General features: G+C 36.5%; 1 protein-coding gene across 1 annotated transcript in view; it reads right to left on the bottom strand.

Annotated features, from left to right (window-relative positions):
- Window positions 1-836: 836 nt before the first annotated feature.
- The window catches only part of LOC124789105 (tropomyosin-1, isoforms 33/34-like), a 65,096-nt gene continuing 55,295 nt past the window's right edge, over window positions 837-10,637 (bottom strand). Inside the window, exon 4 of the mRNA XM_047256393.1 lies at window positions 837-1,093. Coding sequence (XP_047112349.1) covers window positions 837-1,093 — 257 coding nt within the window. The remainder of the gene's footprint in view (window positions 1,094-10,637) is intronic.

The raw sequence follows: 10,637 nt of genomic DNA, 5'->3' as shown, positions 1-10,637 counted from the left end.
CATAGACAAATGTAATGTATTGCAAATACATAGAAAGAAGGATCAATTATTGTATGATTATATGACAGCAGAACAAACACTGGAAGCAGTTACTTCTGTAAAATATCTGGGAGTATGCGTACGGAATGATTTGAAGTGGAATGATCATATAAAATTAATTGTTGGTACAGCGGGTGCCAGGTTGAGATTCATTGGGAGAGTCCTTAGAAAATGTATTCCATCAACAAAGGAGGTGGCTTACAAAACACTCGTTCGACCTATACTTGAGTATTGCTCATCAGTGTGGAATGCGTATCAGGACGGGGTGACAGAGGAGATAGAGAAGACCCAAAGAAGAGCAGCGCGTTTCGTCACAGAGTTATTTGGTAAGCGTGATAGCGTTACGGAGATGTTTAGCAAATTCAAGTGGCAGACTCTGCAAGAGAGGCGCTCTGCATCGCGGTGTAGCTTGCTGTCCAGGTTTCAAGAGGTTGCGTTTCTGGATGAGGTATTGAATATATTGCTTCCCCCGACTTATACCTCCCGAGGTGATCATGAATGTAAAATTAAAGAGATTCGAGCACGCACGGAGGCTTTCCAGCAGTCATTCTTCCCGCAAACTGGAACAGAAAAGGGAGGTAATGACAGTGGCACATGAAGTGCCCTCTGCCAGACACCGTTGGGTGGCTTGCGGAGTATAAATGTAGATGCAGATGTAGATGTAGACTTGTACACAGAAAAAATATAAATACACAGTGTTGCCATCATGAACTCTGAACCCATACTGTCAAACAGTTTATTTTCTACTATACTGACAGGTCACATGTAACAATAGCCAGCAGAGACAAACAGAGAAGCTAGCCCGGTGGTGCCTCCCCTTCAGCCTTTTGGTCCTCCTCTTGTGGAGTGGCAGCTGCCACCTCTGGACCATCCCCTGCCTCAGAGCTCGGCTCTGCTGCTGGAGCTGCGTCTGCGGCAGGGGCAGGGGCTGGGGCTGCCTCCTGCTCCACTCCTGCAGGCACCTCTGTGGCCGGCACTCCACCTTCCTCTGGTGCAGCCGCTGCACCCTCTTCTGCAGCCGTGCCTTCTTCTGCGGCTGCGCCCTCCTCTGCACCTAGACCCAGCAAATGCTCATTTGTTAATGGCAAGCCATTTTTGCAAAATGATATGATGTGAAAGAAAGCCTTACACACAAACATACCAGCTGTCAGCTGATTTAACATCTACATCTACATGTACATGGATACTCTGCAAATCATATTTATGTGCCTGGCAGAGGGTTTATCAAACACATTTTACAGCAGACAGCATATTTTCTGGAGCCACCCCTCCTCCCTCCCACAAGTTGTCAATTGAAGATCACAGGGAGGAAGAAAAGGGAAAAGCCATTTTACGCTCTGTTTGTGTAGCTTTATTTCTGTACATTAAATTGCACAAATGCTTTAAAGATGAAAGAGGTCACTCACAAAACTTGTTGACTGTTTTAATATACATGTACTGAGGAATAATGAGGGAAGTTCTGCATATTCTGGAAAAAAAGGAGTACTGCATCATACTAACAATGATTTTTTTTATTTACTTGTAATTGGGTAACCTGCACCTTGTTAAACAGGCACTCTGGCTGCTGAGGGCAGAGATGATGTTCTTGTATGTGTGAGTTGTGCTTGTGTGTTGTGTTCTGCTTTAGAAGGAAGCCTTCTGGCCATGTGACATTTGCCTGCTTTATATCGTCATTGATGGTCCTCAGTGTCGACATACTGCATTGTGATACTGGCTGAAAAATGGGGGGGGGGGGGGGGGGGGGGGGTGAGAATTTCAACACTGATAACTGTAAATGATGTAGCCAACAGTTGCACAGTTGCATTTCACAGTTCTTTACTTTCAGTGTTCACCCCCCCCCCCCCCCCCTCCAATATTACACAGTTATGTGGCCAGTTAACTATTGGCAAATTTTGATAAGCCTCATTAATAGGTCACTGGCAAACATCAGCATACTGTTACAATGGTTTACTCTTGAATATCTATGAGCAGTAAAAACTTAACTACACAATTCACAGTTTTTGCAGAATAATACAGTACATTTTGAACAGACACTGACATTGTTTTAACACACAGTGTAATTGAGTTACACTTATTTTGCAGTTAAGTTGATGCATTGTTGTTGACCTAACCAGCATGGGTTTCTCACCTGAAAATTGGCAATGGACTGCCTGTCTCAGGACCAAAAATCAGGCCTTTATATATTATCACAATAATGGATACTGGAACTATACATTGTTTGATGTTTAATTTACAGAAATTACAATTAAAACTTAACTCATTAAATTAAGTGAATACATTGAAAAATTGGTTCTTTGTTAACAGTTTCTTCTACCATGAGGGTTAAGCTGAATTATTTGTTTAAATGATTAAATTAACAGATATAGTTATACAAACAATAATTTTGATGAAACTGGTTATTGCATTGGAATTAATTAGGAGATGGCTTTGCTAACATGTATTTTGAATAGAGCCAAATAAATGCTTGAAGAATGCCAGTGTTTTGTCTTCCAAATGTTTAAAATTAGTACAGAATTTATGTTTGTTGTTTATAAGTCAACAATAGAATTTAAGTTACAAAACAATTACTGATTTCACACTATAACAAAAGTTATTAACTAGGAATAGTCAAAATAAATTAGAAAATTGATGACATACACAAAACTAAGCACGAAACTAGATCTGGTGTTATATTCTTTAAAACTGAAGGCCAACCTTTCTCTTTTATGAAAATGCAGATTATACTCACGTAAGTGAATGGTAATTAGTTAAACGTGAAAAAACGAATTTAAGGAGGCAGATGGCAAACAAGAGAGGAAAAAAAAGATCCCAGCTTGCTTCGTCACAGCTGGAATCTTAAATGTGTTGCAGTCTATATCTATAGCTTGACTTGGCTCGACACCTCCTCTACATGGTGAGTAGTGATCTGCCCTTTTCATAATATTGTCACTATTAAATGATAAAGTTAGTAACAGGGTAAAATAATTGACAGCCAGCAAGGTCGCCTTGTTTATATTCATCAGAATAAGTAGGTTTTAAAATTTCTTTCATAATCTAACTATGCATAAAGAATGGAATTTGCTTAAAAATAAAACGTACAAGTTCAGTGATTGGCTGAACCTCTGTAGAAATTCTGACAGCTCTTGTCACCAGACTAATGTCCTGAGAATGAGAGAATTGTAAGGTTTGGTTTTTAAGTGCTATGCTCTTGAAAAATCATGACAGTACAACCACAGTTAAGTAACAGCTAATGAAAGGTTCCGTAAAATAATGACAGTGCAAGATCTGACCACATTTTAGAATGATGTAATGTGCTTATGAGGTTAGTTCAGTTGGTATCTATGGCTGAAGAGCAGATGTTGGTTTTACCATTGTATTCCACCACGTATTAGATGACTATAAAATAAAAATGACATCGATTAGTAGATTCTATAGAGATTATGTGAAAGAACTTGCTCCCTTTCTAGCAAGAGATCACTGGGTCAATGAAATGTGCTTAGCGGTTGGGGGGCGGGAGGGGGGGGGGGGGGGGAAACCAGGTCACCCTTGCTTTCAAGATGGATTGTAGGACAGATGCACATAATTATAGGCCTATACACTGACAGCAATCTGTTGTGTAATTGTGGAACATGTTGTATGTTTACATATTTTGATGATTTTGGAGCACAATGATCTCTTCTATAACAACAAACATGGATTATGAAAACAGAGACGTTGCATAACTCAGCTGACTCCGTTTTATCAAGATACCAGAGAACAGTACACATTGGCTTCCAGGTTGATGCCATGTTTCTTGATTGTAAGAAGGCAGTTGAAACAGTTTTGCACTGTCATTTAGTGAAATAATATGAGGTTACCGAGCACTGGACAAGATTTGTCACTGCATTCAGGATTTCTTCACAGACAGAACTCAACACATCGATCTTATTGGAACAAAATCAATAGATGTGGTTGGATTTGGCAGCCATATCAGCAAATTGGGCTATGTGATTATTGCTGAGATGGAAGATATAACGTATTGTTCAGTGATTCGCTTTTCGTTTTTGAATGAGGAAATGAGTGACAGGGTAAAAATGAAATTGGATACTACTGATGGTAAACATCCACCATCAATGACAACAGTTAAATATTGTTCCAATCTACATTTGATAGAGGCCAGCGAAGATGTCCAACAGAAGTGGTTACTGAAAAAATGATAAAGTCCAAAACATGATTCTTCCTGACTGATGGATGGAAATGCACTGAACAGCAGAGCTCCTGTGCATGTCAACAAGAATGGTACCTAATATTCTATGTGATTGATGAAGAAAAAAATTTGGGTGGGCCTTTCAGTTTTGACAGCATAGGCATTGCATACTGCCTTAGGGAGATACAGTGATTGTTGTTGTTGTTGTTTTCTTTTTTTTTTTTTTTTTTTTTTTTTTTTAAATTATGTATTTAAACCTCTGGTCACACAAGTGATATAATTAATGGTTTCAACTTATTACCAAACCATCATCAGATGATTTTTTTAAAATGATTTTGTGATGCTTTCAGCTGACATTCTCTTTGTCTGATGTACAATCGTACAATTTTGACCTCGGGTCATTTTCAAGAACCTAAAACAGAAGCATTATACATTGGACAGAGTTTTAAAAGAACAAAAAGATGTGAAAAATGGAAAATTCCTAGACAACTATTTATGTCATGCAGCAAAGCATTGTAGCACCATAGAATGAATAAGTATTGCTATTCTTATTGATAAATATGAAAGATCATACAACCATAAATCAGATTACGAAAGATTTTACTCAATTTTCATGGTTTTCAGTATTGTTTCATTAGAGTTTTGTGGTTGGACCTTTGTAAGAACTATTAAAAAATGACGTGCTCACACAACAATAGAACAAATATTTACAAGTTTTTAAAAGAAATTACATACAATCATATTTACACCAACAATGAACTGTAGTCAAATAACAGAGAACAAAGACTTGCTTAGATTAATTAATGAATTTCTGTAAAATAATTATAATCTTCCTATGTAAATAAATTAAAAACATCAACCTTATATATAAGAGATTTGGAACAATTGTGCAAATGGAACTTGCTCCTAAAATAACGAAAAACTATTTCTAATTTGTTTTATATGAATTACAAGCAGCCATAGAAGCAAAGCCATACATGGCATAAAATTCCATTAAAGAATTGACCTTAAAGTAATTTATAACTCTGCTAGCATATTTTGGGATATGACTTGTTCCTGTGTTAAATTCATAACTGATACTAATGTATCCAATACATAATGCTTCCATTTTAGATACCTGAAAATGGCCTAAGGACAAAATTGTGCAACTGTACATCAGATAAAGAGAATGTCAGCTGAAGACCTCATGAAATCATTTAAAAAATTCATTGCAGCTGGAGATTCTGTCACAATGAACATCAGATGAATTGGTTGAAAAATAAAAAAAAAAGGTGTAGTAAAATCCTAACAAACTAAATTACATGCCAAATTTAGTTCTATAGAGAACCACATACACTGCAGTACATTATGCAACAGTTGTAGAGGGTTTGAGAGGCACTCACAAAGGAAACGTATCTGTGCTCTGATAGCTGGAACTGAAAGCTACAATTGACTGCATAATGATATAAGAGAGGTAATTTTAAAATATAGAGTGTGAATATTTTAATCATGTGCTTCTGGTTTAAGAACTACCATTTTACATAGTCAACTATAGCCTTCGTTTCCAACAATCAGAGTGCAGATATGTTTACATTTGAGTGCTCCTGTGTGCATCTGCAGTTGATAATTTATTATGTAACATATTACAGTGCGTATAGTTGACTGTAGAACTTAATTTGGCCTGTAATTTCATTTGCTAGTATTTTACTTCTCCTTTTCTTTCTTTTTGAATAGACCTTCTGATGATGACTTGATAATAAGCCGAGACTGGTAATTTTGCGATCTGAGGTGGAAACATATAATTAAAAAAAAATCAGCTTTCACACTGTGATCTGAGCAATACAAGCAGAGTTGCAGAGTTCTGAAGGGCTTTTGCATCAAGTTGACAACACTAATGAGACTTGAATTCATCATTATACCCAGAAGTGAAGCAAGAGTTCTGAAGGACTTTTGCATCAAGTTGACAACACTAATGAGACTTGAATTCATCATTATACCCAGAAGTGAAGCAAAAATTAAAAAAAGAGTTGCTTCCAGTGAATCTTTTCCAAAGAGGACAAAAAAGATCTTATTGGTTGGAAAAGTTATGGCAGTGATGTTTTAAGTGCAAAGTGTCTGATAATCACATAATCTATAGAAAAAGCAGAAGGAGAATATTGGTTGACACTACTACAGTGAGATATTGATGAGTAATTTAAGTCAACACAATCTAACTTGGCAAATTAGGAACTGCTGTTTCACCATGACAATGGACCAGAATATTCATCCGGAGTTGTCGCTTCAAAACTGCATGAATTGTGTGATGAATTGTTGCCACTTGTGCCATATTTGGCTGACCTGTCTCCATGCAATTTCTGCTTATTCCCCAACATGAATAAATGTCTCACAGATTAAAATAGCACAAACGAGGATGTTATAGTTGAGACAGAGGGGCATTTTAGAGAAACTGAAAATTCCTAATTTTTTGAGCAGTTATAAAAATGGCTGGCATATGGGAAAAGTGTATATTCTTAAAATGGAGCCCTGTTCAAAAAGAAGTAATTTGTTTCTGGAGGGGGGAAAAAAGACTGGCATCATCGTTCCTAACATGGCTCTTACATAACTCTCCTAGTAAACTGAGATGCTTCAGGTGTGGCTGCAGAATGTGTTTCTTATATTCTCCGATGGAACCCAGAACCTAACTGATTTCTTAAAACTGGTGTCAGCCAGTTGAGCTTCATGCTGATTAAAACACTGTGTAAGCTATTAAAAGTGGTATATATTCATTGTATATATACATTTATCCATGCAAAATTTGAAGCCTATGGTTTTCACCCATAGCTCCCTCCTTATCTGTGTTAACTGCAATTGTCATGTCATTCTAAGATTAGAACAAGAGTATACACAAAAAATATCAGCTGGCTTGGGTTGCTGATGTTAGATGCTAAGTTTAGGACAGAAAGACAATGAAAAGTGATTAATCATAAAAATTTCAATAGGTTTTGTCCCCACCAACCACATCAGACAGACACTGAAATGATAAATTACATCTGAAAATGGAATTGCACATAGTTGTTTTAACCTTTTGCACAACTTTATCATTTCAAGTATCATCATGTGTTTTGTTTATTTTTCTGCATGTTCTTTTTTCTAGCTCATCTAGTTTATCATTCCATCTTGCTGAACCCCCTTCTTTCACTGCATCATTTTCTTCTTTCCTCGGCCTTACCTCCTGCTGTTTCAACTCTTACTGTCTTTGCATACAACAACAGTTCCCCTGCCTCTTTCCTTCTCTCTTGTTTTTCCTCCTTTTCTTATTAGTTGTACCGTGTTTTATGTCCTTCTGTTCATGTTTTCTGAACACCCTTACCACATCTAGAAAGCGTTACCCTTCCCCTACTCGCTGTACCAGAAAGACCTCCTGTGCTTCTCTTTGTCTCCAAACACCCATCTTTCCACAAGGCATCTCTTCTTCCTCCTCAAGACACCTGCATTTCTCACACTTTTAATTGCCTTAATATCACTCCCAAATCAACATAATAAAATAAGGGAAATCAGAGCCCGCACGGAAAGATATAGGTGTTCGTTTTTTCCGTGTGCTGTATGAGATTGGAATCAGTGAGAATTGTGAAGGTGGTTTGATGAACCTTCTGCCAGGCATTTAAATGTGATTTGCAGATTATCCATGTAGATGTAGGGGTAGAAATCCTTTTAGAAGCCAGATGCTGTCTACACTCTCATTCTCTTTGGCATCCATCAATGTCAGAGTGTGCCACATTGCAGTGTAATTTAGAACATAAATGATGTAAAACAATACTAACAGACATAAAGGTGATGTAGAGGGAATATCAAGGAATAAATTGTGGACAGGATCATTCATCTGGTGGAAATGTCATCCAATGAGATGCTAAAGAACATTGGCAGCAAGTGTGTGTTATTATGACAGGCATTAACATGTGCAGTACCATTACCACCCTGAATGCTGTCAGGCTCCTTACAAGTAGTTTCAGTTGCAATCCATCAGCGTGTAACTGTTGCTGAAGAGGTCGCCTAGCAACAAGTGTTAGTCCCTGTAACTTTGACATTCTGTAGCATTATTCTATGCTGTTACTGCACAGAGGTTCCTATCCTCAATGTGTTCCTAAAGACAACTTTTATAACCCTTCAAAATTTGCCACTATCATCCTGTTGTAATGTACCAGAATGAGACAATACATTAAGAACAGATCAATAATCAAGTAGTTACAATAGCAGAAGTAGACATTTATTGTCTCATAACAAACAATTTCAAGCCATTGACTTAAAAGTACAGGAGACTTGTCAGAACACAAAAAACTTGTTTACAATTTTCCTTATAATACCAGTAATATAATATAAAGTACTGAATAAGTACTTAATTAAGCAATTAATAATTTTTCTTCAAAAGTAACAAACTTTTAAAATTAACAGTCCTAAGTACTTGCTCTCTCCTGCTCAAATTTTCCTTTGCCCTACATTGTGCATGATTTTATTGATGATTTTCTGAAGTTTTAGTATTCGACACATATGATTTGAGTTACCCCAAAACACAATGCCATACTTATTATTGACTCAAAGTAGCTGTGATATACTACTTTTCTTATGCCCATACTGGTAGCATTGTACAATATTCTCATTGCATATGCTAGGCTATTTAATTTATTTGCAAGGTACTGTATGTGTGACCCCCCATGATAGATTTTTATCTAGTTGCATTCCTAGGAATTTCACACAGCGAGCTTCCTGCAAATCCTGGTTTGTGTGACTGACCTGAATATCATTTACTTTGCTTGTTTTGTTTTAAATTGCATTAATTGTGTCTTTTCCATGTTTAATTTTAACCCATTTAATTCAAATCAGTCATCTAAGTTTCCTAAAGTATTTTATACAGTTTGTGGAATTTGATCTGTAATGTTACTTTCAATGATTAAAGGTGTGTCATCTGAAAATAAAACTGAGTGACATCCAATATTAAGTGGTAGATCATTTATGTAAAACAAAAACAGAATGGGACCTAAGACAGAATCTTGGGGGTACTCCATCAGTTGCAGTCCATCAGCGTGTAACTGCTCTGAAGAGGTTGCCCTTGCAATAAGTGTAACTTTGACATCCTGTATCATTATTCTATGCTGTTACTACACAGAGGTTCCTGTCCTCAATGTGTTCCTAAAGACAATTTTTATAACCCTTCAAAATTTGACAGTATCATCCTGTTGTAATGTACCAGAATGAGAAAACACATTAAGAACAGATCAATAATCAGGTCACCCAAAATCTGCTATATCTTGACAGATTTTCGTATATAACTCCTATGTTTTGTACTTTAAATGCTTTGTATTTGCATTGTTTATACAAAACAAACAGTTTGGGTTGTAATTAGTTAACTCTCTTTGTAATTTCAATAAAGCTGTGTGAATGCAGCACTGTAAAGATCTTTGTAGTTGCTAAGTAATGTAAACAAACACAGTTATAGACATATTTCGAATACTCATGTAAAAGTAATAATTGTATCAAATAAGACAGGACAAGATTACAGTAAAATATGCTACAAATATTTACTTTTGGTAATATTGTAGTAATTGCAAAATTCCCGAGAATGACCATAGTACAATAGAGAAGAGGGTAATCAATTATGGGATGAGCAGGGATGTTAAAAGAACCTGTTGGTAAGCTTTTTTTATAGAAGATTCAAGGCACCATTTCATTAAAATCTAGGAGGAATCAAGTACCTAGAGGTGACATTTGATTTTGAAGTATACATATGAAGAGTGCAGTCTACAAGGCAAACAATGTCTTCTAACAAGTAATGAAGCTTTTAAAGGACTGATCAAGGAAATAAAGGGAATAGGCACCCTGTTTGTTGGTTAGGCTTTTTCTGGAGTACTCTATCTGCATAGGATTCACACCACAATAGGTCTATATCTGATTTCAGTTCCTGAATATGTACATGAGGGTGGCACCTTTTCTATCAAAAAACATTATTTTTCTTGGACTTCTCCTCACTTAGGTTCCATTCCCAATAAAATTGAGCTGTGTGAAATTAGGGATTACTGGGATATGTAGGAAAGGTGCACACACACTTTTAAGACTAGAAATTCCAGAAAAGACTTGCCAACTTTGCAAAATATTTCTTTGCAAGATTGATTCACTCTATCTGATATAGGCAGACTATTTACATCTATTTCCATAACTGAATATGCTTTCATTTCATGGATCATATTGGCCACTGATGGAACAGGTCAGTGACCCCAACACAGGTAGAGAGGGGGAAGAACAATCTAAGCTGTTCTTCTTTGTGACATAAACTGGACTAATCCAATACTCTTTCACTTTCAGGGGAATGTAGCAGTCATAGCAAGTACAATGTCTCTGTAATCTATTTATTTGTGGGATATAGATTAATGTTTATTTTATTTTATTTTTTTAAATCTCCTGCCAGAAGCATGCTAAATATATA

This window comes from Schistocerca piceifrons, chromosome 3, assembly GCF_021461385.2.
Source record: "Schistocerca piceifrons isolate TAMUIC-IGC-003096 chromosome 3, iqSchPice1.1, whole genome shotgun sequence".
Classification (NCBI taxonomy): domain Eukaryota; kingdom Metazoa; phylum Arthropoda; class Insecta; order Orthoptera; family Acrididae; genus Schistocerca; species Schistocerca piceifrons.
Note: the sequence above shows the minus strand (reverse complement) of the source record. Positions and strands in the feature narration are given on the sequence as shown.